The sequence below is a fragment of the Callorhinus ursinus genome, unplaced genomic scaffold, assembly GCF_003265705.2.
Source record: "Callorhinus ursinus isolate GAN/ISIS: 27379988/994484 unplaced genomic scaffold, GSC_fseal_2.0 scaffold8, whole genome shotgun sequence".
In the NCBI taxonomy this organism is placed as follows: domain Eukaryota; kingdom Metazoa; phylum Chordata; class Mammalia; order Carnivora; family Otariidae; genus Callorhinus; species Callorhinus ursinus.
Genome location: NW_027397070.1, coordinates 72776843 through 72804435, shown reverse-complemented (window position 1 = coordinate 72804435; position 27593 = coordinate 72776843). Strand labels below are relative to the sequence as shown.

Sequence of the window (27593 nt, the reverse complement as noted above, 5' to 3'; positions counted from 1 at the left end):
TGGCAGAGGACAGTGGGCCCAGAGCTGGAGCCAGGACCCACCTGGGCACCACATCCGGTGCACACAGAGACACATGCATGTCACGTCCACGATGGAAAATGGAGATGACGCTTCACGTCTCTGAACCATCCCTTCGCGGCCTGCGCTCACCCACCCCTAGATCTCCCCGAGGCCTCGCCACCTCTGGGCTCCCTGCAGAAGCCCCTTACCCGAAGGAGAAGGTTTCCTCCAACCACACGCAGGACTCTGGAGAATACAGATTTCCCATCCGCTGGCTCACAGTTGTGTCCGTCCAGCCGGTGTTGGCCAAAGCTTCACAGCAAACTGTTTACTCTGAGGTGGGCCGTGGGGACATGGCAGGGAGGGAATCGGGGAATCCAGCAGACAGGGGTGGGGGGGGCGGGGCGGTGCTGAGAAGAACAGGTGTGCAGCCAACCAGACCACTGGGTGGACGGGGAGCCCGGGCAGGGTCTGAGCAGGTGGGCCCCGTGGGGGTGGGGGCGGCAGGTTTGGGAGTCTGTAGAGTGTGCGGGCCGCTGGTGGAAGAGTCTAGGATGACAGGCCAGAGAAAAGGGGTAGACCTCTGGAGCTCATCGGCCTACGGGTGGCGTTCAAGGCCGCCTCAGGGCAACCCCAGCCTGGCCCTGGGCGGGGCTGCTCTTCCTCTGACCCCAGTCTGGGGATGTGAGTGTTGGGGGAGGGGGCGTGGCCACAGGGCTGGAAGGATCACGCGTGCACACAAGGTTCACAGCCGTGCAGAGCGCCCCGGCCGTGCCCTGTGAGCTCGGGGGTCCTGCATGGGTAGGGGCCGCCGGCCCAGCCAGCAGGTGGCGCTGCAGGACAGTGGGGAAGCGAGCCCTCGCGCGTCTCGTGTGTGCATGCGCACGTGTGGGTCAGAGCCCTGAGGAGCCCACCCCGATGCCCTGCTCCTCTGCCATTTACATTTGCACCAGGTGGTCCCCTGATAAGGGCAGAGGTGCTCCTCGTGATCAGACCAAGACGACCTCCCAGGCTCTCTCCACTCTCGCCTCAACTTTGCTTCCTGTGTCACCTGCAGTGTCCCCAGGCACGCTGGGTGAGGGGTGGGTTCTGCAGTGGACAGCAGGCTCTTCAGTGGTCCAGTATTCGTGGAAGCTTCCAAGTTCCATGGAGTGGTGATATCCCTCGGGAAGTCCTGGGGTGAGGTGGGTGTAGGGTTAGCCAGGAAGACTTCCTGGACGAGGAGGGGTCCACCCTGGGACCCAAAGGGAGAGAAGCTGGTCGAGGCACAGTTGGGCACAGAAGAGCCAGGTGGGCTGCTGACCTGGGGTCAGTGACAGAAGGCAAGGGTGAGGAAGGGGAGATTTGGTAAGAGCTGCTGAGGGTGGGAGGGGTCAGGGTCCCAGAGGATGGGGTGTCACGTTTCTCGCGGAATGGGGGGGAGGGGACTGCTGAGCAAGCAGGGGGGGAGCAAGGATGTGGCCAAAGAGGTGGGGGAGGCGGAGGTGTACGCTAGACGCAGGTGGGCCCTGCAGGCCTGACTCCTCACCCTACTGGCTTTGGGCAACTTGGGGTGGCGGGGAGGGCAGACAACCCTGATGGCTGGGGTTGGGGGAGGGAGGGACCGACAAGCATTTCCTGAGGACAGAGCTGGCTCCTAAAACATGGGGAAGACGGTGGGTGGAGAGCGGCAAAAGGGCAGTGCTAGGGCACCTGGGAATGGGGTTCAGAGTGGCCTTGCCAGGCAGGTGCAGGCTTGGGTGGGAGCGGGGGAGGCACAGGCAGGGGAGGGGTGTGTGTATGGGGGGGCAGGGTGTCCCCAGGCCAGGCTCCCAGTGAGTCACTGCTGACCCGTCGTCCCGGCGCCGTGGGGGCCCAGGCTAGGCTGGCCGCAGGAAGCTGATAAAGGGCCAGAGTCAAAAGCCTCCAGGCCTCCCACTTCCTGCAGCCCCAGCGGCAGGGCGCGGTGTTGGGGGGGGAGGCGAGGGGCTGGCAGGCATCTGCCTATGCAGGCCCAGGTGTCCATGGCCTGGCCTGGATGACCCACAAAACTACACAAACCATGACCCATGACGGCCCAGCTGTGCCTGTACAGGATGTAGTCAGGGTCGCCGTGGTGGGCGCAGGGAGCCCCGGGCAGGAGGGACAGCCGCAGTTCTGAGGAGTCAGTTCAGGGGCAGAGTGGAAAGGGTGGCCAGGGCCAGGACAGGGGTTGCGGAAGAGCATGGCAGGCAGGCCAAGGTGGGTGCGTGTTTACCTGACAGTCGGGCCGCGTCCACCCCAAGGTCAGGTGTGTGACCGCCTGCCCAGGCTCAGAGGGGTCAGGGTGAACTCAGATCACCCAGGAGCTGGGGTGCTGGGGGGAGGTAGGCGGGGCAGGAGGGCGGTTGGCAGGTGTGCCAAGGCACCCCAGGGCACCACTCCCAGTGACTGCAGCCCTTATGCACCCCAGCACGTGTGCCACGCGCCGCGGGGACAGCCCCCCAGCAGGGACGTCACCGTGAAGGACAGCGACCTCCCCCCATGCCACTCCAGCTGGTCCTGCTTCACCGGGGCCACATGCCAGCACCACCACCCCCACAGTCGCCCCACCGACCCAACCTCCAGGACCCTGGCAGAGTCACCACGCGCGCGCCCTCCCTGCCAAGGATGGCAACCAAGGCCACCTTCTCCAAAGCCACTGCCACTATCACGGAGACGCGTCCCACCCAATCCAGGCGACGGACGCGCAGCGAGGCGCCGACGTGCCCAAGCATCAGGACTTCGGATGCGTTTGGGGGGAAACAGCAAACGTCACGCCCTCTGCCCAGCGTGGCTTCCCCTCGCCCGCGCAAGGGCCCGGCTGCCGGTACGCGGTCCCGCACTTCCGGGGCCCGGGTCAGGGGCGGGGCCGCTCCGCCGCGAGTTCCTGGATTGGCCCCCGCGCTGCCGGCAGGGGCGGGTCGGCCGCCCATTGGCCCGCAGCCGGAGGGGCGGGGCCGCTGCTGCCGCCGCGGCGGGCCGGGGAGCCGGGCGAGCCCGCGGATGCCGGGGCGACGCGGAGGGCCGAGCCGGGCGTCCGTCCCCGCGCCGGGCGCCCCGGAGCAGGGCCTTATCAGCGCGGGCAGCTGGCGGCCCGTCCGTGCGCGAGCGCCCCGGCCCAATTCAATGGCCATTGTCCGCCGGCCCCTTTGTTCAGGAGGCGGCCACTTCCTGCGAGGCCGGGCTGGGACGGGCGGGCAGGAAACGCTCCGAGCCGAGCCGAGGCCCAGACGCCGAGGCCGCCCCAGCCCGGGGTCAGAGGCGACGGCCACCTGCCCGGGGGCGCCCTGGGCTTGGGGCCGGGGGCCCGGCGGGGCTCAGCCCCGCGCTCAGCTCGGAGTCGCAGGGGGCCCCCGTCGGCAGAGTGGGCGCACCGGGCGCGGGCTGGCGCGTCCCCTCCTGGGGAGGCGGGGGTGGGGGCTGGGCCTATGAGATCAGATCCTGGAGAGAGGGGGGGAGGGGTAGAGGAAGCCGGAGGGATATCCTCAGGCACAGGGTGCCCCTCCCAGGTCTGCTCTCTGCCCCGATCCCTGGCGGGGGGTGACAGGCTTCCAGAGGCTAAGAGAGCATCAGGCAGGACTCAAAGTCCAGGGGATGGAAATCCAGCTCCCTACTGCCTCTCTACGGGAGGAGAGGGGGTCCACTCCAGACTCCAGGACTGTAGCCTGGGGCGGGGAGGTTGTGAGGGAAATAGGGGCCCCCCAGGTGCTCCCCCAGGCAGGGCCAGGCCTCCTGTTCTGCCTTCCCGTGGGCTCTGCTGCGCAGTCCTGCCCACCACGGACAGGCTGTCTTAGGGGCCCTCTGCAGAACTTCTTGTCCTTCCCTCTGCTGCAAGGCTGTCCACTCACCAGGGCCCTTGGGTCAGCCCAGGGCAGCACGCCCGGTTGGCCAGACCTCAGTCAACATGCTGACCCACAGAGGGAGCGGGGTCTATGGGGTGGGTGGGAGACGGGAGCTGGCCCAGCCCCAGAGCTCACGGTTCCTGTCCCAGAACCAAGCCGGTCAAGGCACAGATGGCCACAGCCTGTCCCACCCACCTGGCAGGGACCTTCCTTGGCCAGCCCCCATCCTGCCCCCCCTCCCCAGTGCCCTGGAATCCTTTGCACTTCCTTTCTCTGAAGCCCCCATGTGGCCTGCCCTGCAAAGCACCCCTCCACACACTCAATCCAACTCCATCAGAACAAAACTGCCACGGGCACTCCAGTGGCAGAACTCAGGAGTTGGGAGCAGAGGGCTTGGAAGGGCTGCGAGGGCAGCGCCACAAGGACAGGCGGGCAACCCGGAAATTAAACGCTACAGAAGGCTGCTGCCCGGCCCGAGGAGCCAGTGGAGGGTTGAGTCCCCGGAGGGCCAGACTGCTGGAGGTGCCCTCTGTGACCCTGGGCAAGCTTTGTTCCCCTCTGAACGCGTAGCTGTGATACGGGGATTCATGCAGATGAAGCGAGGTATCAGCACCCAGCACGGCGCTGGAACGTAGTAGGCGCTTTACAAAGGGCAGCGGCCATTTACCAAGGGCACCCACCAGGGAAAGAGGGGAGCCGTGCCACCCCGGTGCCTTGGCCTTAGCAGCCGGAGGTCACAAGTTCGGGGAGAGGCTTGAACTTGAACTCATCCGAAAGGCCGATGCCAAGTAGGCGTAGGGAGACAGGGCTGTGAGCGACAAAGGGGATTGGGCCAGAGGGGTGGGGAGAGCCCCAGACCCCACACACGGGGCCTGCCCCCAGAGCGCCCCCTCCACGCGCTCCATGGCTCTGCACCGGCTGGGAGTAGCCAATGCCTTGTGGTCCAGAGGGCATCCGCCAGGCTGTGCAGCGGGATTTCCAAGAGGAGCCTGGCCCATGTGGCCAAGTGGGCCAGTTCCACACAGGCGTCAGGGATGCTCAAGGAAAAGGACTGTGTGTCACCCAAAGCAAGGCGGTCAGTCCCACTGCCTCTGTACCGTGGGGGCCCCAAAGTTCCGGGAAGGGCAGGGGATGGAAGAAAGCTGTGCCCGGGGAGGACCCCAGAACTCCAGGGGAGAAGTGGTCTGGCCACAGCGGGTCTTGGTGTGGGTGTGGCAAAAGCCTCAGGAGAAGACAAGAAGCGGTTCTCAAGGGCCTTGCCCAGGAAGACCAAGAAGTGCGCGTCCAGAGGGAGGGGCCGTGGGCTGGGGTAGTGGCTGGGCTCCTCGAGGTCGCGCGGGGCCTTCGACCCTGGGGACTGCAGAAAGGTTAAAATATAATCAGGGGCACCTGGGTGGCGCAGTCGGTTGAGCGTCCCACTCGATTTCGGCTCAGGTCATGATCTCAGGGTTGTGAGGTTGAGCCCTGCGTCAGGCTCTGTGCTCAGCAGGGACTGAGATTCTCTCTCCCTCTGCCTCTGCCCCTCCCTACCCCCTGTGCACTCTCTCTCTCTAAAAATAAATACATCTTTAAAAATATACATATGGGGCGCCTGAGTGGCTCAGTCGGTGAAGCGTCTGCCTTCGGCTCAGGTCATGATCCCGGGGTCCTGGGATCGAGCCCCGCATCGGGCTCCCTGCTCAGCGGGGAGTCTGCTTCTCCCTCTGCCCCTCCCCCTGCTTGTGCGCTCTCTCCCTCTCTCAAATAAATAAATAAAATTTAAAAAATAAAATAAAAATAAAAATATACATATGGTCAGGAGATGGCCTGAGAGGCTGAGTGCCCTGCAGAACACATCAACGCTGGAAGGTCACAGCGAAGGACTCTCTGAAGAGCCTGCAGCCTCTGTCAAGGGTAGAGGTGGATGGAGAAGGTCAGCATCCTTATCGTGTTTCCGAAGGAGAACAATTCAGTGTGAGCCTGGCCCAGTGTCTGTCCTGGCCGCCCTGCACTTGGCTGCCCAGTCACACCCCTGCCCCTACAGGGGTACAGGGGTCAAATCTCCTGCCCCAAGGTCCCCCCCACCTCTTCTCCATGAGGGAAAGACCCCAGGGGGTGCCCTCGGGATCCTCCTGCTACCACGAGGGACTCTCCCCAGCCTACGAGCAGGTCCGACATCCCCTAGGGTCAGGGTCTGACTGCCTGGGCCCTTCGGGGCGGCATGCTGCCCAGGACCAGTGGCACCTTCAGCTTCAGGCCCTGCATGGTGGGCCTCGCGGGCCAGCACTTCTCAGCCTCCCCATGTCCAGGGCTGCCCCCCAGGCCACCCACCTTCTCACCCAGAATGCAGAAGGAGGCCCAGGCAGTGCCATCCCGTGCCTCTCCCTCGACCCTGCCCCCCTCTGCCCAGTCCTCACCACGGCCCACAGGCACCCCGTCCCTCACTGCTCGGGAGCAGGGACCCGCTGTCCCCCAAGAAGCTCTCCTCACGCCCCCGGTGCCTGGCTCCTGCACAGCTGTTAGCCCTCCGCCCGGGTCTCCCTCCTCTGGGAAGCCCCCCCATGGCATCTCCCAGCCCTGTGGCTGCCTGTCTAGCTCCAGCCCTCCGACAGCTGGGGGTGGGTTGAAGCCCGGAGGATGGCTGGCTGGTGGGCCTTGCCTGCCCCGGGGGTCCGGGGGGTGGGGCTCCAGAGGCACCCAGCCCGAGCAGACTTGGCTAGAGGCTCCTCTTTGTGGGAGGTCTCTGTGTGAATCACCCCTCGGGCCCAGGCACAAATGCAGGAAATCGCCATTCTATTAGACTCTATTTTCTCCCACAGAGGGGAAAGTCTGTCACACGAAGGGCATTGTTCCCCAGATTGCATTTTCCATGCTTTCCGGGTGGGCTCGGGCTGTAATGCGGCTTGTGCGTTCTAGGGGCTTCTGTCCGAACTGTTTCCCTTCGAGACCCAGGGGCGCCTGAGGCTGGGAATGCGGGGCCACGGTGCAGCCACCAGCCTCAGGGAGACGTGGTGGGTGTGCCCACCGGGCAGTGTGTGTCCCAGGAGCCCGGGTCTGCACTTTGTTGGGGCCCGAGTGAGGTCAGGGCCAGGGCTCCACACGCCACCCACATGCTGTCTGCCTGTAGGCCTTGGGGTCCTGCCTGGGCTCCACCCCAACCCTGCCTCCTTCTAGCCAGGAGGGCCACCCCAAACCAACGCTGCAGCCCCGCAGCCTCTGAGACCTGGCTGGGGCCTGCTGTCCTGCCCCCGGGTCAGCTTGGCTCTGGCCTGCATGAGCCCTGCTGTCCTGGGGAGACCCTGCCACAGCTGGGGGACAGGGTCGAGGGGGCCCCCGGGGGCAGTGGAGGGGCAGGCCGCCCTCACATGACCCCACCCCCTGCCAGTCTGCCCCACTGCTGCCCTTGGGCCAACATCAAGTCCCACATGGGGTACATGGGGTAATGTGGGGTAAAGGGGTGGGGGTGTTGCTTACATCTCAGCTCATCTGCCACGAGCCCCTGAGAAGCGCCAGCCAGGGCTTCCTACAGCAGGTGGCCCACTCCTCACACCCTGCCGGACCCTGTGAAGAGCCTGGGAGCCTGGGGGTGCAGGAGCCCCAGGTTAGAGGCGGGAGCAGTGAGAGATGGGCAGGGGCTTAGGCTGAGTGTGTAGGGAGCCGTGCAGCCAGGAGGGCAGGCCCGGGGTGGGCGTTGGGCCTTAGGGGTCGGGGAGCGGCCTCGTGAGTAGGAGGAGGCCCCAGCCTCTGGCCCCAAGCGCTCAGTCCCAGCTGGGCAAACTCTGTGGCGGGGGCAGGGTAGCCAGGCCAAGGAGGAGCCCGGCTTGAGAGAAGAAAGGAGCACCGTGGCCTGGAGGTTCTGGGCAGGGCAGCCAGACCAGAGGCGGGAGCCCCGGGCTCAGACAGAGCCCAGCGGAGGCACGGATCCCCGCGACGCTGACACACGGGGCTGGGGAGGTGTCCCCGGAGGAGAAGGAACCGGGAGAGGTCATGGCGAGGGTCCTCCTGGAACAGGGAGGGATGCAGAGCGGGCAGCCCTGCCAGGGTAGACACGGGGGGAGGAGGGACGGCATATGATCGGGTTTCCCTGAAGGACAAACTAGAGAAGGGGAAGCTTCAGTCCAGGGATGTGCTGAAGTTACAGACGTAGGACTCAGGTGGAGGGGGCCTTCAGGGGGCACAGGGGGCAGGGGGGATGGTGTTTGGTGACGTGTCCCCACGCACCCCCACCTCTTTCGCCACCGCGGGTCATGCAGAAAACCCACTCCTCCACCCTTCCTCCTCACCCCCCACAGGCCTCCTCCCACCAGCTTGTTCTGAAGCAAACCCTAGGTATCGCTTCATAATTCAGTCTGTGCCGCTAAGAGACTGTTTCCCAGAAAGTGACTCATGCGATCGGCACACGGGTGCCCAGTCAGGGTTCCAGGCTCTGGGACGGCTGGTCTGATGAGGGCCCGCACGCGGCCCACGCGTGCTAACTGCCTGATGAGCGTCTCGAACCTCCGTATCCTCACGTTCTCCCTCTCGCTGGAAGAAACCCGATTGTCTTGTGCTTGCCCCGCCCACGTCTGCCCTAGACTGGCTGTTGAGTGCAGGCTGGGTCAGCGCGGCAGCGTCGCTCAGCAGTGCGTTCTCCTGTTGGGAGGTGCGTGGTCTCTGGTTCTCGTCTTACTGTATTTTTTTATTGTAGTAAAATATACCTAGCACACAGTTGACAGTTATAACCATTTTAAAGTAATAGCGTCACGAAGGACAAAGAAGAATGCCAGTACTTGTGAGATGACTGGCAGATGAGAAAAACATAACATATATGCAACCAAAAACATAGCTTCAGAAGACAGAAAGCCACAGATGGCCAGTGACCCGTTCCAGCTCCTCTCTGCCCGTGGACAGCTCCAGCATCTGCCAGCAAAGATGTGGATTTGGAGAATGCAACAGATAGAGGGAAGCACACTGTTTTCTAGTACAAATGGGGCGTTCTCCAAATCGACATGTTTTGGGTCCCCAAAGAGGCCTCAGGACGCCTCCAGACGTGGAAGTGGCCACGTGGGAGGCAGGCACGGAGCGAAGCCATGCCCTACCCCCGCCCGTGCCGCTGAAAGTGTCTCTGCCCTAGCATTCCATACCCAGCCCAGCCACCACTGAGTATGAAGGGACAGACATCTTCAGACGCGCCAGGAGCCACGCTGTATCTGCCAGGCGCTCTCTTGAGCTCCCGGAGGACCTGCTCTGTTACAATGAGAGTGTAAACTGAGCCAGAGAGCCGGCCGCAGCCCCACGCAGGAGCCGGAGCAAGGGAGCCCCCGAGGGAGTGGGGGGAGAGGTCTGCAGGACAGCTGCGTCCGGTGAGCCTTGGCCGTTCAGATCGGACAGCTGGGGACGAGGCTTCCCCAGGAGCGCCGGCTCTGACACGCGTCTGACCCGCGCCAGAGGCCGGGAGGACCCCAACGGGGTTAGAAGCAGAAGTGCAGGGCAGCCCGTCCTCCCGGCCCTGCCTGATGCCCTGGCTGTGGGGGCCTGAGTGCCCCTAGATCATCCGTGTCCCCGCCCCCTGACGGCCCCAGTGGCTCCTGAACTCTCAGGGAGGCTGAGGCCAGACCCGGCCCCTGAGGCTCTGCAGCCTCTCTCCTCCTGGGGCCTTCAGCTGAGCACTCTGTCAAAACAAAAGAGGATGTAGCTTGGGGACATACTCCACGGGCTAAAGGGGAGGGGACAGTCCACAGGGTCTGCAGGAGATGACTTGGGGAGGGGCAGTGGTCCCCCCGCCCCCCGCAGCAACCAGGCTACTAAAAATGTGCTATTTCATAACTGGCTCCTGCATGTCTATTCCACTGTTTTTCTTCGAACCGATCTTTTCTGCTCTCTTCTGCACGCACAACACATGTCCCTCGGAACCATCTGAAAACCAGCGGTGCGCCTTCCCGCGGCGCTCATGCGGCAGGACACGGAGTAGGAGCATCCACACAGCACGGGGACAATGTGGGGCGTGGGGATGCGCCCGCCTGCAGAGAGGCACGCGGCTCTTCTGGAGACAACCCCGAGAGGCCAGCAGATCTGAACGCAGGCGGAGGCCTGCTCTGGGCGCGCGGCGAGCCTCCGAGGCCCGAGCCTCTCCCGGGTGATCGGCAGACCCAGCGCCCGTTGCGATTCAACTTCTTGTTGTTGTCTTTACCACACGCGTTCTAACACTGCACGGAAGAGTGAAGGTTAATGATAAAGAGGGTGATTTTGAAAAGGGAAAAAGAAAAAGCTAAGCAAAGGGGTGGAATTGTACAATCGGATATGAGGGCGTGTCTCCAAGTGCAGCAGGGACACGGGGCGGTGTGGGCACGGGAGTTGGCAGAGGCAGGAGGCGAAGCCGGAGCGGCCCGGCCCTCTGCGGCTCTGGGGTTCTCTGCGGAACCCGAGCTGAGAACCGCAGGCCGGCTCCGCGGCACTCCGTCTGCGCGGCTCAGGCCAGAGGCCGGAGGTCTCCCCTCTGGAGAAAAGACCCAGATCCTAAAACCTGGGCCCCCCGGGGGCGGGCTGGACACCTGCCCTGCTGCCCCCCATGAAGAACACACCTGCCCAGATGCACACGAGGCCCCCACGGCCCTGCGTTAAAGGGAACGGGACGGGGCATGTGGACCACCTCGGAGACACCAGAAGGAGAAGGGGGAAATGCCAGGTGCAGGGACACACAGACACACTGACAGACTGACGGGGTCACTGACTGGGACATGATGGAATTTCAGGACCCAGACACAGCCTGAGGGACACAAAGGGTCAGGGATTGGCCCAGCCGTTACAATGACACCAGAAGCAATGGGCAGCCCCTGGCCAAGCCAGGATGGGCCACCTGGTCAGACCTCCATCAGGGGAGGGTCCCACCCAGTCGGCTTTCAGGAGACATTTCTCAGACGAGGAAGGCAGGGGTCAGTGACACTGGGACGGGAGATGAGGGCCCCCTGGGTCCTGGAGAAGGGGCACCAGCGGGGCGGCTGCCACACAACACCCATCGCAAGACGACCAGGCACGTTGACCTGCGTCCTCCAGAGAAGCAGACAGATACACACGTGTGGGTGCATATACAAGTCGCTCTAAGGGACCGGTCACCGGGTGCAGGCCGCGAGGTCCACAACCGTCTGCAGACGGCGAGCTGCAGACCCAGGAGAGCCAGCCGTGGGCTCCACTCTGAGCACCCCGGCCGAGCAGACCCGTGTCCCAGCTGCACCAGCGGATTCTCTCTCCACCTTGATGTTCTGTTCGCACCCGCATCTGATCGGATGAGGCCCACCCACACCGGGCCGGCATCTGCTTTACTCGGTTCACAGAGTCAGATGCCCATCTCATCTGGAAACACCGGAGTCATGTTCCACCAAATCCTTGGGCGCCCGCGGCCCAGCCACGCGGACGGGTAAAGCGAGCCATCAGGAAAGAAGGAACAAGACGTGATGATGAAACCAGAGGATTAGGTGTGGAAGGAAATGTAAGCAGGGTGCACTTCTTAATGGCTACCAAGTGCACACTCTCATAGAGGAACGCCACGCCCAGCACTGAGGTAGCACGGCCCCTGAGCTGGACACCCTGGGAGGGGAAGACGGGGCCGTGCGTGCGCGCTTGCACGCGGGAAGCCAGCAACGGCTAAGTTCTCCAAGCTGTGGGGCTGAGGGAGTACATCCACTCCAGGCCATCTCACCTCCCCCTCCCCCTCCGCGGCATGTGCTCGGGGAAGGCAGTGCGTGCCCTGGCCCAGACATTCCAGGAGAACGGTCACTGGACCTCCCAGTGGGGCCTTCCAGGCAAGCGTTTCCTCCCAATTGCAAAACCGCTCCCCTTTCCTGATGCCACTGGGTTTGTAGGCAATGCCAGGGCCACGGTAGCCACCCTGTGACCATGCGGGTGAGTGGGGCTGGTGCGCTATGCACGGTGGAGCACTCGGGACGGCTCTGGGGCCTCCTCCTTGCAGGCTGCTCCCGTGACATGGTCAGCCCCGTGTGGTGTGAGCTCCTTCGGGTGGCCTCCTGGCTGCCTGTGGCTGAGCCTGTCCCAACCAAGGCATTACATGGATCACACGGCCAGGGGAAGATGCCTTCAACCCACGATCAAGACGCAGCCCCATGAACACAGACACACGGAGAGATCGAGCAGACATATCAGCTCCAGACATTAGTGCTGCACCTGCTTTCCACGCCCAGCCCTGACTTCACCGTTCCCGCTGGTCTGCCACCCCTCCGGCCCTCCCTGCTGGCACTAGCCCCCATCCCCGGAGTCTCTCATATCAGGACCGCCGACCAGTATCCTCACCTCTCTGGACCCATGGCTGCCCACCGCCCCCACTGGGAGAAGGCTGAACCTTGGGGGAAGCCAGGGTCCACGCTGCTTGAGAGCACCGTCCAGCCTGGTCCACGAGGAAGCCCTGCTGGCCAGGCCATCGGGACTCCCAGCCTGCCCCGTGGGGACCACCGTGCAGCCACCCTCCCTCCTATCCCGGCCTCAGCAGGTGGCCCCAGCTCCTACCCAAAGAAGGGAGGTAGCAGCCAGCAGAAGCCTCCCGGGGGTCCCGCCAGCGCCTGCCCACGTTCCAGCGGCAAGGAGCGGTCCCAGGGCCCCCCCAACACAGAGTCCTGCCTGGCTGCGGTGCCCCCTGGGCCCCCATCCTGACCCCCAGACCTGCAGCTGTGGAACTTCACGGGGCACAGACGTGAGATGGGGAGATAAGCCTGGGTTATTGGGGTGGGCCGAGGTCATCACAAGCGTCCTTATGAGGAGGAGGAGGAGATGTGATGATGGGAGCAGCGTCAGGGAGAGAGCCCAGGTGTGTGGGCACCTCTAGGGGCCGGAAAAGGCCAGGACGGGCTCTGTCCTGGAGCCTCCGGAAGGAACGCAGGGCGGCTGCTCCTAGCCCAGGGAGGCCTGTGTCGGACTCCTGCCCCCAGAGCTGCAGGATGATACATCTAAGCGGTCTTCAGCCATCACGTTTGCGGTCGTAGGTCTCTGCGGTGCGGGGTGCAGACGCAGGGGCCCCATGCCAGCTCAGTCCGCCGGCCCCGGCCCTTCCTCATTCTCCAGGTCCCTGGGACGTCGGCTCCTTGGCTAGACCACCCCACGGCCTGGGCCCCTCCTGCACGGGCATGGGGCACTTGTCCCAGTCCCTCTTCCAGGCCCCCGGGCGTGCAGCAGGCACTCCAGAGAAATGGCCATGCTCACACCTCACCCGAGAGACTGGCCCACGCCCCGGGATCCTGACCCCAGGACCACGGTGAGGCTGTGCTGGCCACGTCCTGGACGGGGGGGAACGTGGGGAGACGGGCTGGGTGGCCATGGTCAGCATGGAATGTTCTTCTGTCTGAATTACCTGAATTTTGTTACTTTTTGTGGCTGAACGACACGGCTCGACTGCACAGCTGACCCGCCGGCTGAGTCCACTCTCCCGTCCTGGGTGCAGCCCTAGGGAGGTACCTAGTGGATCACATGGCAACTCGATGGCTTCCTTTTGGAGGAACGGCCAGACCGTTTCCCCTAGGGGCAGCACCTTGAGGATAGCTTGAAGGGACACCACCAGCCACCTCTGCTTGCATTATGAAAATGTCACTTCCCTTCCGCTTCAAGGAAAACAATGCTGGGTGCAGAGGCTGCCTCTTCTTCCCAGATGCTCCTGGCTCCCCGCAGCTCCTCCTCCTTTCCCCGGGGCTGGGGCTCTGCGAGTGGAGGAGACGCCCACCTGGCTGCTGGGGCGGTGGGCCCTGGTGTGCGTCTCTCCAGTCCATAGGACACGGGGCGGCCGGTGAAGGCTGGGAAGCATAAACTCCTAGGTTTATCGGGCGGTGTGATGGCGACTCTCTGACAGCAACCCCCAGGAACCGTGCTTTCCCGGGGCTCCAGAACCCAGTGAAGCCTCCTCCCTTGCACAGCCCCACGACCCTCCTTCTGACACAAGATGCAGCGAAGAAGCGCTGCTTGACATGTGAGGTGGGTCGCAGGAAGTCTGGCCTGGTGACCCTGTGCTGGGGGAGCACCCCACTGCTCTAAGACCGCCATGTTGCACAGAAGGGACCCGTGCGGGGAGATGGCCAGCCAGCCCCGCTGCTCCGGCCGCCCAGCTGAGCTGCCAGACATGGGGCAATGGGCTGTCCTGCACGTGCAAGCCCGTGGAGCCTCCTGAAGATTTCAGCCCCTGCAGCCCCCTGACCACACGTGCAGAGAAACGCCACGGCAGAGCTGCCCAGCTGAGCCAGGGCTTTCCATGCACCCGGACACTTAGCAACAAATGGGTGCTTCGAGCCACGACATTTTGGGGCACTTCCTTACACTACACGGCAATAGATAAGGAGACACAGGAATCAGCTTCAAGGCCAGGTGGCCAGTCCTGCCTGGTTATTAGCTGTGGGGCCATAGTCCAGAGAGCAGGTGCAGGGCTCAGCTCCCCTACCCCACCTTCTTAGCGGCCCCGGGGAGGCAGCTGCATTTGGAAGGGGTCCTCAGACCCACACCCAAGGAAGGAGTCCAGCTGTTGGGGCCTCTTCACAGCTAGGGAGGGGTGTCAGCAGGGTAGGCCTTCCTCAGAGTGGGAATAGCAGCAGGCCCTAGAGGTGAAGGGGGCGCAGCTCCAGAGACTGGGAGCGGCAGCTCCTCCCAAGTGGGGCAGGTGGGCAGTCCCTCCCAGGAACCCCGAGAGGAGGGCCTGGCTTTCGGCCCCGGCCCTGGTCCCGCCCCCTTCCCGGGCTCTCCGGCCTCGCCCTCCTTCCAGGGTTGCTGTCTTCCCGGCCACGAGGCTCCCCGGAGGTGTCTGCACTGTCCCCCACCACCGCCCGCGCAGTGGCCCTGCACGCAGCCACCGACCAACCCCTTCCGTCCTCCTCTGGCAGGCTCCACTGGGCAGCCGCGACCGCCGACCGCTCCCTTCAGGGCCCAGCTTCTCCTCCCTGGGGCCTGACCTCGCCCCCACATCACCTAAATCTCAGGGCCGCGGTCAACCAGGGTGGGGTGGGACAGCCGCTCGGCTCCTCCCGCCAGGGCTGGACCGCGAAGTCCCAAGTCCCTCGAGCACGGGACATCGCTTGTCCGGCGGGTCCCCTCCAGCGACGCCCGCGCCCGCCAGCCCGCACACCCCCTGGACGCCGCCCCGCAGCCGGGATCCGCCGGCTAGCCCCGCACGCCCCTCAAACGGGGGGCGGACCCGGGAGCGCCCCACCTGCGCGCGGACCCGGCAGGTGCCGCCCGCGCGCCCGGCCCGCCCCGCCCCAGCCCGCCCCCGCGCCCTCCCGCCCCGCCCCGCCCCGCGCGCACTGGGCATGCCCAGAGCCGGGTCACGCGCCCGCCAGCCCGCGGCCGGTGGGGACTCTGCCCGCGTCCGCCCCGGGCCGGGCTGCCCTGCGCGCTGCCATGGAGCGCATTGAGGGGGCGGCCCTGGGCCGCTGCGCAGCCTCGCCCTACCTGCGGCCGTTCACGCTGCACTACCGCCAGGTGAGCCCGCCCCGCCCGCGCGCGCCTTCCGCGGCCGCCAGTCCCGGCCGCCCCGGCCCCGCCGAGCCCCGCCCCCAGCCCGGGGCCCGCCCCCGCCCCGCCCCCCTCCCTCGTGGAGCTCCCCCAGCTCAGCGTGCGGGTCCGGTTCGAGTCCGCTTCCCAGACCTGGTGAGCGCCCGAGTCGGGGCAGCTCTGGGGACGACCATCCCTCCGAAGAGGCTTTGCCGGGCCCCAGCACTTTTTGCAGTGGGACCTATGGGGCGCCCCGGGGGTCAGGGAAAACTCCCTGGAGGCGGTGGTCTTCATTCTCGGCAGCGGCAGCCGAGGTAGGGTTGTGGCGTGAGGAGGTAGGAGAGGGATCTGGCAGAGTCCTCTCCAGGTGGGCTCCCTTCCGAGGGCACCTCCTCAGAGCCCCCACCTCGCAGGGGTGCTGGCAGGCTGCACCCCAGGCAACCCTCTCCTCCGGCCCACCCCCCTGTCCCCAGCGAGAGCAGGACCCCGCTGACGCCCTGGGCACCGTGCATATAGCGAGTTCACGAGAAGTGTTTGTTGGGCGAGTGAGAAACAGCTCTGGGGTTGGGGCGCCCCACCTTCTGCTTGCCCGCTGTTGGAGTATCTCCCGGCCTTCCAGACGAGGACTGCCCTCCTGCCTCGCTGCCGGGACAGGTGGTCCAGGTCTTCGGTGCTCCTCTTTCCGGCCGCCCTGGGCTGGCAGCTCCCTGTCGGCTCACCGGCCCTTCCGGTCACCAGCCCCGTGAAGCCTTCTTAGCCTGCAGCCCTCACTCGCCCTGTCCGTGGAGCCCCATTGGCTCCAGGGGGACAGGGGCATCATGTCCCCGGGATGGGCCCTGGTTGGCAGTGCTGGCCCGGGGCAGAAGCAGGGGGTAATTTGAGGGACAGTGTGGGGACATGGAGGTCGCTGCCCTTCTCCTTGGCATTGACTTTGGGTGGGGATGCCTGATGCCACCAAGGGGCTGGGGCTGGGGCTGGGGAGGGGTGGGCAGTGGGTAGGCACAGGCGGTCCAGGCACACACCTGCTGTGTGGCTTATGGCTTCCGTTCTGTCTCCTCGAGTTGAAGCCTGTCAGTGCAGCTCTGCCGATGGCTGTGGTGACCAGAGCAGAGCCAGGGCAGGTGGGAGGCAGTGGTGGGCACGGGCTGGGGAGCCAAGGCAGCATTCCTCAGGGGCTGTGGGACATGGGGCTGGGCCATGCATGCCACCGGCGGTGGGGGGGGAACATCTGCAGCCATTCTTGGCCCGGAGAGACGTGGTGGCCGGACAGACCAAAGGCAGGTCACCCACCCCCCCCAGAAGATTAACCGGGCCTAGGACCCACCTAGCTGGTCCGGGGGTCCTGTGGGCAGGGCTGGCTAGGCCTCACAGGGCCTCTCTGGCCCATCCCTTGCATCCTGTCTTGGCTGGACTGAAGGGCCTGACAGACATTGTGATCTTGAGCTGGGAGGGTCCCTGAGACTTGCACCAGGTGCCACTTACCCCAAGGGAGGCACAGCAGGTGCTTGGCAGGCCTGGGGTGGGGGGGCAGGCCTGCTCTGGAGTGCATCCTGGGTGGGTGGCTGGCCCCGGGGTGGCCAGATTGTAGGCAGGCCTGGGCTTGCCTCCTGGGGGTGCTGCCTCCCGATGGCCTCCCAGGCAGCCCAACCATCCCCTTGAAACAAAGGCCCCTGCCACTCCTCCAGGAGAGCTCAAACTCACTCGCCCAGCTCCTCTTGGACCAGCATGTGGGCCTCTGCCTGTGAAGCCCCTCTGCCTGGAATGCCTTTCCCTTACTTCTGTGGGGCCTGGTACAGCGTTACCTCTTCCAGGAAGTCTTTCTTCTTCTGTAGCCGTGGCTCTGGTGCTCAGGTCCACGTCCTCCTGGACAGAGCCCCAACGGCAGGGCCTGTGGCTCTGCAGTGCCTTAGGGCTGACCCAATGGCTGAGGGCAGATGGGCTGAGGACGCCGGCGAGGGACAGCCCCAGGGCAGGGCCCCAGGGCCCTGGGTCTGGCCACACTGTCAGAGACCCCTTGGGGAGGAGGCAGTGGCCGCTGTCCATGCCCACTCTAGCCCCAAGGATGGGAGCCCGCCTTGCCTAGTGGTGTCCAGCTGGCAGGATTCTGGGCGCCTCATCCACCCTGCCTGTCGGAACCCCACAAATGCTCCTTCTGGCTCCCCCAGTGGGCCTGGTCCAGCTGCTGCCTCACACTGCCTCCTTCATTCACTGATTGCTGCCTGGAGCCCTGCGAGCCCATCAGGGGGTGGCGCCCAGGCTTGGGAGCAGGATGATGGAGGCAAGCTACAGAATAGCAGGGTGACAAGACGCACGAGAGACGGCCCGGGACAGAAGCCGGGCCGCGTCCAGTCACCATCACCACATCACCATGTCCGGCAGGGGGGTCCCCCCACCTAGCTGGGGCACTCGCACCCCAGCTGCTCCCGGTGCTGGTGTCCTCAGGAGGCTGGCCTGCCCCTCCCGCCTTCCTGTCTGCCCTGTCCATTGGCCTGAGGGAGCTTTGACATTGAAAACCTGATCTCTGCTCACCCCCACCCCTGCCCCATACTGCTCCTCCCCCATGCCCCTCTCGGTCCTGCCTGCACTTGGTGACAGTGTACATCTCTGCAGCTCTCTGAGCTCAGCCTGTGCCAGGTGGCAGCTGCCTTTCCGCCACGTGCTCTGGTTTTCGGCCCCACCCCTGGAGAGCATCAGGCTGGCTTTGACCACCCTCCCCTACCTGCTGCAGCTCCCCGCTCTTGATGGGCCCAGGCCTTGAGGGGGCCACCCGGGCAGGGACCAGTGCAGTGGGTCTGTCTGGCCTTCCCAGCTTCCCCGAGCACTTGCACACATGCCGGCAGCCCTCTGGCCCCCCTGACCCCTGACCGCTGGCCTGCCTCTTTCAGAATGGCACTCAGAAGTCATGGGACTTCATGAAGACGCATGACAGGTGAGAGCCCAGCCTGGCCTGGCTGCTGGGAAGCCCCAGGCTGATGCCCACTGGGACACTGGGGCCCAGGGGCAGGGAGCCGCACCCTGCCTCTGCCTTGCTGCACCCCTCATGTTCTCTGGGTGTGCCCTCTGGCTCCTGGCTCAGGCCGCCTGAACCGTAGTGGCCCGCAGGCCCTCTTGGACCTGGAAGATTCCATCTGGGTGCCCTCGTCCTGCCCTGAGCATCGGGGGTGTGGGCTCAACGGCGGTGAGGCGCGAGGAGTGTGGCTGGTGGGCAGCCGGCCAGCAGGGACCACATGTCCTGTCAGTCAGCCGGCCTCAGCTGCTGCCCCCTCCGACCTGCCCAGCTGCCCAGCATGTCCTCCCCACCCCCGTGCCCCCATTCTGCCAGTCGGAATACAGTAGGCCTGCGTCCTGGCCTGACTGTGGGACCTGGCACGCTCTGGCCCTGCCTGGGCCTCAGTCTCCCTATCTGAGTAAGGGACCAGTTTTCCCAGACTGCTGGGGAGAGGAGGTAGGCTGAGCATGCTTGGAGCCAGGGGGCTGGGAGCCAGGGGCCCCGGGGAGGTGAGGTGAGGAATTGCTTCTGTGCTGAGCTCCGTCCATCCCCCTGCAGTGTGGCCATTCTCATGTTCAACTCTTCCCAGCAGAGCCTGGTGTTGGTGAAGCAGTTCCGGCCAGGTGAGGCCTGTGGGCATGGGCTGTGGGGCGAGGGGAGAGGCCCCTGGGGCCTAGGGTCCGAGTGTCAATGTGGGGAGGGGGCTCCAGTGGGAACCAAAGCCCAGTGAGGGGTCTGGCATCCACTACGTGGCTGTGACCGTGGTCCGCCCTTCCCCAACCAGCCGTGTACGTGGGCGAGGTGGAACGCCATTTCCCAGGGTCCCTGGCAGCTGTAGACCAGGATGGACCCCAGGAGCTGCAGGTGGCACTGCCTGGCTCAGCAGGGGTGACATACGAGCTGTGTGCGGGCCTTGTGGACCAGCCTGGGCTCTCGCTGGAGGAAGTGGCCTGCACGGAGGCTTGGGAGGAGTGTGGCTACCGCCTGGCTCCCTCCAACCTGCGCCGGGTCGCCACCTACAAGTGAGTGGGGTTGGGCCACAGGCCTGCAAAGCTGGGGAAGGGCATCTTGGCGGCACCACCTGGGGGATGGGACAGGCTGGGAGGCAGTGAGCGCCCTGTCCCCAGGGGCGTGCAAGCAGGGCAGTTCCTCCTTGTTTTTCAACATGGTGTCGGGGGAAGGTTGGGCAGAACCACCTCAGATTGTGCTCCAGGCCGGAACCCAGGGCTCTTGGGGGCAGTTCTGGAGCATGCGAGCCCCCACCCTTCGGCCCCTAGCCGTGCGGGGCTGTGCGGGGCCGGCTCTGGGCCCAGCTGCTGCTGGCAGATGCCTCTACCTCCTGTGGGATTAAGCACCGGGCGCCGGGGGTGGGGGTGAGTCACAGATCTGCTGTCACACGGCTCAGGAATGAGGCTGGGGGGCAGGGGCTCCTGCGTGCCTGGGGAGGGGAAGGGGTGTGGCCTGGAGCCTAGACTTCAGGGCCTGCCTCCACCGAAGCCCGGGTGTCCCCCACCACCTTCCCCATGTGGCTGTCCTTCTGGGATGGGACGGGACGGGACGCTGGGGTGAAGCCCCTGCATCCCCTGCCCCAGGGATGCTGTCATGGGTCCCTGAGCCTGGTGAAGTGTGGGAGCAGGAGGGTGCCCCCCACCACGACAGTGAGCATGGACCCTGACAGCCTTCTCTAGACAGGAGGGGCTGCTCCCCTGGGGAGGGGGCTGGTGGGGAGCTCTGCTCCGCAGCCCAGTGCAGGGGCCACTCAGCGTTGGGCCCAGGTCCTCTGCCTCAGCAGCCCAAGGGCTTTGTCAGGGTGTCTCCCTGGCCTGGGGGCTGGGGGGCTGGAGCTGACCTCCAGGCCGAGGAAGGAGAGGAGCCTGGGCTTGGAGCTCCCATGTTCAACATAGGTGCCAAGTGGTTGAGCATCTTGGTCTGAGGGCAGGCCTGCTGTCTGCAGGTGTCCTTGGTGCTGGGGGCCAGGAGCATCTGAGGGTCCTGATCTGGGGCCGGGGTTGAGCCAGCGGGAGGCACCCTGGCAGGGTGGGGGACCCCGGATGAGATGAGCCTCAGCGGAGTCCTGGCAGAGGGGCTACACCGCCTCCTTTGCTCTGGGGCACGTGGATGAACAACCCCCGCCGCAGCGGTTCCACAAGCAGGGCATCAGGGCTGTAGCCTGATCCCGAGGGTGCTGGGGAGCCCAGGAGGGCTCTGGGCGGCAAGCAGCTTGTGAAGGCTTGCATTTTGCAGACAAGGTGTGGCTGTGGGGAGGCAGGACTGAAGGGGCTGGAGTAGAGGTCAGGGCAGCAGTGCCTGGGGGTCTGCTGGGGGCTGGACAGACAGAGCGAGAGCCAGGCCACTCACCTGCCGGTCACAGGTGACAAGGCCCAGGCATTCCTCTGCAATCGCCCAGTGGACGATGGGTCTGGGCATATTCTTCTTACTCCGGGTCAGAGGCTGTGCCCGTCTCCCTTCACGCACCGGCGGAAACTGGGCCTGGAAGCCCCACAGACTGGTGCTTCCATCAAAGGCGCAGGCCGTGGCCCCCGCCGGAAACAGGCCGTCAGGAGGGACTGTGGCAGATAAGCGGCTGGGGGTGGAGGAAGCAGCTGGGTGAGGCCCGTCTGGATGGGGCTCCCCTCCTGGGAAGTGGGGCACAGAAGCCTCCCTGTGTGCTGGGCCGCTTGCAAGAGCAGCCTCCACCCTGCAGGTCTCTGGCTGGCCTCAGACACCCTCTGGTCCCCCTCTCCCCTGCACACCTGTGCTTGACTCTTCCCTTCGGTCCCAGGATGCAGACGGGCCCGCCACTGCGCCGTCCTCACAGACGTCCCATCCCGGCTGCCCACACCGGCCTTCCACTGCTGCCACTCTGGGCCACGGCACTGCCCCTGGGTGCCTGTCCCCTTCCTGGTAGCCACCAGCCACCGAGGGAGGGGACTCCCTCTCACCCCTCCACGTCCTGGCTGCCTCAGCACAGGCCATCCCCAACCTGAAAGTGGCATCCCGGCGGGGCTGGCATTGGGGGTTGTCACAGGCCGGGCCACACAGTTGCCAGGTGGGTCCTTGCTTCTGGCCAGCCCGGAGCCCTGGGTGCAGGCCACGGTCTGTGCTGGGAAGGGAGGCCCTGGCTGAGGGGCTTCCGTGGGCAGAGGGACCGTGACCTGCACGAGGGTGCTGCAGACTAACACCACGGAAATCCGGCTTCAGTCAGCCCCCCTTTACAACCTCACAGTTGCTGTGGGTCCGCAGTCTGCTTCCTGGGAACGGGGCCCGGTGCTCATGGGCTGGCCGTACTACAGTCAGGGCGTCGGCCGGGGCCGGGGCTCATCTGGGGCTCAGGGTCCCCTTCCCAGCTCACGCAGTCGTGGCAGCATCCAGCTCCCTGTGGCTGAGGGCCCCACTTCCTGGCTGGCTGTTGGCTGGGGACCACCGTCCACTCCCTGAGGCCACCGGCAGGCCTGGTCCATATGGCCCCCTCCCATGGCAGCTTTGCTTTGTCTACAAAGCCCGCAGGGCAGTGCCTCTCTGACTTCCTCCATCTCTGTTGTCTAAACCTTCACCGAAGAGCTTACCTAATTAGGTCAGGCCCACCAAGATAATCTCTCAATGAACTGAAAGTCAACTGATTAAGGCCCTCAGTTACACGTGCAGAGTTCTTCCACCTTTGCCACGTGACATAAGAACCACAGAAGTGATAGCCAGCATGTTGCCAGGTTTCTGCCACACTTGAGGGTGGTGGGAATCTGGTGGGGGACGCAGGGTGGTGTATCCTGGAGTCCTGCCTGCCAGACGGGTCTCCCTGGCAGGAGTGGCTAGAAGGAGGGCTGGAAGGGGCGAGGGTGGCCTGTGAGGTCTGCATGGGTGGCTCAGGAGATGCTGTCTCAACCCGTAGGTCTGGTGTGGGACTTACTGGCTCCAGCCAGACTATGTTCTACGCAGAGGTGACGGATGCCCAGCGGGGCGGCCCTGGCGGGGGCCTGGCAGAGGAAGGCGAGCTCATTGAGGTGGTGCACCTGCCCCTGGATGGTGCCCAGGCCTTCGCGGATGACCCGGATGTCCCCAAGACCCTCGGCGTCATCTTTGGCATCTCATGGTTCTTCAGCCGTGTGGCCCCTGGCCTGGGTCCCCAGTGAGACTCCAGGGGCTCAAGATCAAGGCTGGTTCTGGCCACTCGCCCTGCAGATCAAATAAAGGCTCGTGTGGCTCCAGCCTGTGTCCACTGGCTCCGAGCTGTGACCAGGGGTGGGCTGGGGGAGGTGGAGGGACAGTGGATCTTTTCCCAGATGGGCCCTGGGGGAGGGTGGGCTCTCCATGAGAGCCTCACAGCTCCACTGAGAAGCCCTGGCTGTGGGCAGGGAAGGGACAGCTGTGGGCGGCTGGTGGTGGGCAGAGGGCTAAGGTCAGGCCTTAGGTGGGGGCCTGGGGAAAGACAGGGAAGATGGTGCCAGGCTAGGCCACCTCCCAGGGCAGGAGAGGTGGGGATGGGGGCTCGGCTGGGCAAGCACTCAAGGAGGACTGCGTGGTGGGCCACGGGGTGGGCGTATGGCCATGGTAGTGGTGGCTGAGCCAGCCCTCGGGAGGCGGGTGGGGCTGTGCACTCTGGAGGGCACATGCTCCCAGCTCCGGGGCAGGGCTAGAGCCCCTCTCCGGGAGCCCGAAGCCAGAGCTGCTCTGGATCTGGGTCTCGTGCCCCCAGGAGCCCCTGCATCCCCTGGGCCGTTTGGGAGTTCGTGCCAGTCTGCGCGTGGGCCTGCAAGGCCGGAAGGACCCCTGCCCCGCACACTCGCGTGCCTCCTCTTGAATACTTGGGGTCACAGGAGGGCCCGGTGCCCACACAGCTACACACCCAGTAAGGCCTCCATAGGTAATGGGTGGGTTGGAGCCCATTGTGGAGAGAATGCCACAGTCTCGGGCATTTGCAGGATGGGGGCCTGGCCTGAGGTCTGGGGAAGCTCCTGGAGGGAGGGCCAGCCTGACCCTTCCCCTCAGCCCTCCAAGTCCTCTGGCTAGCCCCATGGGCCATGCTGTGGGTGATGGGTTTTGGGCGGTTTGGAGATGGCAAGGTGTCCGGGGGCTGTTGCCGTCACAGGCAGGTGGGGACTGGAGTGGCCAGGAGCTGTGCTGCAAACCTCACTTAGAGCCCTGAGCCGCCGTGTCCCCGGGACAGGGCCTCAGGCTGTCGTGGTGGAAGATGCTGAGCAAGGCCATGCCTTTGGCTCTCACTGAGACCCCATTGTCAGGTGGGGGCACCTCACTTGGGCTGAGGTCCACCTGCCCCCCCTGGCCCCAGGCTGACCCCGTGCAGGCAGGTGTTCTTTTGTGAGCATGCATGGAGGGTCTGTTCCTCCTGTTGGCCTGGGGAGTGCTTGGGGGCTCAGCCCAGCTGGGACCAGCACAGTGCAGACAGCCCCTGGGCCTGACGACGGAGGCCGCCCCGTGGAGGCTGTGCCCAAGTGGCTGGCAGGGCTGGGCTGCAGTGGGGTCCTGGGCAGCCCCGCTCCACCCTGTCCAGAGGAGCCCAGCGGGGCTGTACTGCATCTGGAGAACAACTCACTGCCCAGCCTAGAACCACCCCACCCTGGCTTCCTCCCTTGCGGCCTGCCTAGTGCCCACCTCTAGCGCTCCACTGTCCTTCTTGGCAGGCTTGCAGGCATTGCCCACGGCCTCAGATCGGCCTCTGGCAGGAATGGGTGGTGCTGGCCCCTCCCTGTGCTGTGGGGAGCAAGCTGGAGGCTCCGAACTGGCAGGGTGGGGGGTGAGGGACAGAGCCCCTGGACGTGGGTGCAGCCCAGCCCCCTCAGGCTGCTCTGCGGCCTGACCAGGCAGGTCAGCAGGCACTGCTGCTGGGCCTAATGGAGCTGGCATCGATTTCCCGGCACTGGGGGCTGGGGGGGGGGGGCTGTAACCGGAAACTCCCCTCCCTGGCCGCTATATTTAGCAGCAGGAACGCGGGCGGAAGCACAGCTCACTCCTGAGCCAAGCCGGCTCTGTCCGAACTCCGGGCAGCCTGCACCCCAGGCTGGTCCTGAGGGCCCCCTGCCAGCATGGGGGCCTCCACCCTATGTACGCCTTGTTGGGCACAAGCGGTGCACCCACCTTGGAACACGCCCGAGAACCCCTCTTACGGGAGAGCTCAGGGAGGGAGCCCCCAGACTAGAGGGCAGGTGGAGCTGGGTGGGAGACAGGTGTTGTGACCCAGTGGGTCCCAGAGCAGGGACCGGGTCTTCCTGGAAGAGGCAGGGCAGCCTGGCCTGAAGCAGAAGCCTCAGCCCCCATCAGATCCCCAGCCCTCCAGCCCAAGGGCTGCAGAAATCCTTATGGGGGGACCCCAAAGGGGAGGACTTCCCCATCTCCCCACAGCCCCCAAGGCCTACCCCTTGCTTGACGTGGCCACCTTCCTGACTTGAGCCTCTCCTGGGTATTCAGTCTGGGCTGTGGCTCCTAGGGAACAGGAGGGAAAGGGGACAGGGAGTGGGAGGGGGCTTCCATGCTCTGCTGGGTGGCACCCTGGGAGCCAGCCCCCGACAGGCATCCTGGGTCTGCTGGCCGCCTGGTACTGCCCTGATTCTCACCCAGCTGCTCTGGGCCAGGAGGACCCCCGTCCTGCTCCCGCGAGGCCTGGGGGGAGGCAGATGGGGCCAGACCATTGTCTCCCTAGCTTTGCAGGGCAGGTGGGGGCTCTCTGCATCCCCGAGGCAGGGCTGGCCCTCAGGAAGGGCCCCGGGGAGGCTGCATCCTTGGACAGGCTGAGCCTGAATCTCAAGATGGAGTGAGCATCCCTCACGGGTGCCTCCAAGCTGAGACAGCCCTGGGCGGGGAGAGAACCATTGCTGAAACACAGCAGCTTCTGGAGCTGGCCGCACAGCAAGTCTCTGGGCTGACCTTCCCTCCCAAGCTGTGGCCACGGGCAGGAAGCTGCAGAGGTGGCTGAGGGAGGGGCACACCGGCGGGTTGTTCTCTGGATCCCGCCTCTCACTTTGCCAGGAATTCCCCCTGCTGGGTCTCTCTGCTGCCAGGCCCTGGCTCCGTCACTGTCCCCTCTCACTTGCACTGTGGCCCTGCCCTCGCCCCTCGCTGCCCCTGTGCCCGCAGCCGGGGATCTCTGTGAGAATGTAAGTCACCACCGGGCAGCCCAACCCAGCTAGCTGCTCTCCATGCTTCCCTTGGTCTTAGCATGAACACCAGTGGGGAGGCCCCCTGCAGCCCGGCACCTACTACCACCAGAAGCCTCACCTAGGCCCCTCACCTGCTCGGCCTCTGCCACTGTGTCCTTGTCACAGGCCTTCATGGGGGTCAGGCTTCCTCACCCCGGGGCCTTTGCATGTGCTGTTCCCAGCTCCTCACCCGGCTGACCTTCACCTGCCTTTGGGTCTTAGCAGGGCCCCTGCGCAGTTTGCCCTGTTGGCCTCACCCTTACAGTTTGTCATTCTAGCTCTGTTCACCCCTGGGCCAGCACCCCCCCCAAGGGTTCACCACTTGGCTGAATGCTGGGCAGAGGCACCCAGGGCTTCCCTGGATAGTGCGGTGGTGAGCATGGGCCAGGATGGAGCCCTGATCCCCTGGAGCTGTGCATGTGTGTGTGTGAGTGTGGGGGGGTCTCCTCACTTGTCTTGGGGTCTGCAGTACATGGGTGCCTGCATCTGGGCCAGGGCAGAGAGAAGGAAGCATCCCCACAGTGACCCCCCTCCCGGGCCGGCAGTGACTGGAAGGCTCTGAACACTGCTTGCATTCCCTTATTTGGCGGGGGTCGCTGAGTGTGGCAGGCCTGGCTTGTGTCCTGCCCCTCATCCCAGCAGACAGAGGGGCTCAGGTAGGGAGAGATGGGCCCCGGAAGCGGGGCCAGGCCCACCCCTTCAGGGCCATCCAGCTGCCCCCAATGCGTGGGTCCCGGAGGGGCTGCTTAGCGGCAGCGCCCAGGCACCCCATGTGGGGGTGGTATTCTCTGACCTCGGGGCCCCTTGGGTGCTTGCTGCACACCCTGGTGAGAGGGGGCAGCGCTTGCGTTCCTGAGCCCCTTCTGCCAGGCCCGCCCCCCCCCCCCCGCGCTTGGCCCCCTTCAAAGCCGCTTCTCCCAGGAAGCCTTCCGCGCCCCACCCCGCCCCCGCTGGCGCCGGCCGTAGCAGCTTCTAGCTCCAGGCAGCAGGGACTGCACTCCCAGCACCCAGCACCCAGCACCCAGCACCTAGCACCCAGCCAAGGGGCCCACGACAGACTTGCGCGAGGAGCCAGAGGAGAGAAGATAGCCCAGTTATTGCGGGGTGGGGCCGGACCCCTGCGGACCTCGGGGTCCCTAGCTGCGCGGGCGGCCGCCAGCCCTGGAAGGGGCCCTGCTTGCTGGAGGGGAGCGGATGTTTGCAGACAAGGAACCCTTGTTGTTGACCCCGGGTGGGGGGGCGTCGCGAGGTTACCCCGGCAGAGGGCAGCACGGTGATGGCGGAGGGGCGGGACGTGGGGACCTGGCGACCAGGAGGAGCCTCTGGGTAGCTCTCGCCTCGTCCTTTTGAACGTGCACCACCGTCTCTTATTCCCTGACCGCGTCCCCGCCCGAGCCCAGTCTCCGGCCTGGGTGTCCCGCAAGAGCGTGGCCTGGCGACCCCTGCGCCGGCGCGGACCCGGGCACCCAGCTTACGCCGCGGAGCATCTGTTGCCTGGCGGCCCGACCCGCGAGCCGTGCGGCGGGAGGGCAGGGGTGTCGGAGAGGAGCAGCGCCCCCGGCGGCCGGCGTGCAGGCGGTAGGGGCGGCGCGGCGGGGGACGTTCCCCAAGGAAGGGTCCCAGGCCGCGCCCGCCCCGCGTGGGGGCAGAGCCCTGATTTGTGCCGGAGGCGGCTTCTCCCCTGGGACGACGAGGAGCGCGGCGGCGGCGCACTGATGGGAGGGGACCTCGGCGGTGACCTCAGGGGCGCCCCACCCCCGGCTCCTGACACCCGGCGGGGCTCGGGCGAAGGGAGGCCGCTTGGCGGCGCCGGCCCCCGCACGCCGGCTTTGGCGGAGGCGTGACGGAACCCCCGCCGCCCGGGAGCCCGGCGAAGCGCGCGCCGGGTCTGGGCGCGGGCAGGAGCGCCCTCCGCCGCCTTTAAAGCCGGGCGCCCCCGGCCCCCCAGCCCCACCCCGCGGCGCGGCCCCGCCCCCTCATGCATATGCAGGTACGCGGGTGACGAATGGGCGAGCGAGCTGTCAGTCTCGTCCCGAACTTGTTGGCTGCGGGCGCCGGGAGCGCGGGCGCGCAGAGCCGAGGCCGGGACCCGCCGCCGCCGCCGCCGCCGCCGCCGCCACCGCCGCCGTCGCCGCCGCCGCCACCGCCACCGCCGCGAGGGAGGGAGCGCCCATTCGTCAC

General features: G+C 65.6%; 1 protein-coding gene and 1 long non-coding RNA gene across 2 annotated transcripts; one reads left to right on the top strand and one right to left on the bottom strand.

Annotated features, from left to right (window-relative positions):
- Window positions 1-8478: 8478 nt before the first annotated feature.
- On the bottom strand, window positions 8479-13772 carry LOC141373328 (uncharacterized). Its single transcript, XR_012379209.1, has 2 exons — window positions 13156-13772; window positions 8479-10006 (listed from the first exon to the last, which is right to left on the bottom strand). It is a non-coding gene; the product is annotated as an uncharacterized lncRNA (long non-coding RNA).
- Window positions 13773-15100: 1328 nt separating this feature from the next.
- Window positions 15101-22466, top strand: NUDT14 (nudix hydrolase 14). Its single transcript, XM_025869242.2, has 5 exons — window positions 15101-15263; window positions 18161-18204; window positions 18823-18887; window positions 19049-19286; window positions 22151-22466. Exons 1-5 carry the CDS (start codon window positions 15183-15185, stop codon window positions 22389-22391), a joined length of 669 nt encoding a protein of 222 aa, XP_025725027.1. The 5' UTR covers window positions 15101-15182; the 3' UTR covers window positions 22392-22466.
- Window positions 22467-27593: the final 5127 nt, after the last annotated feature.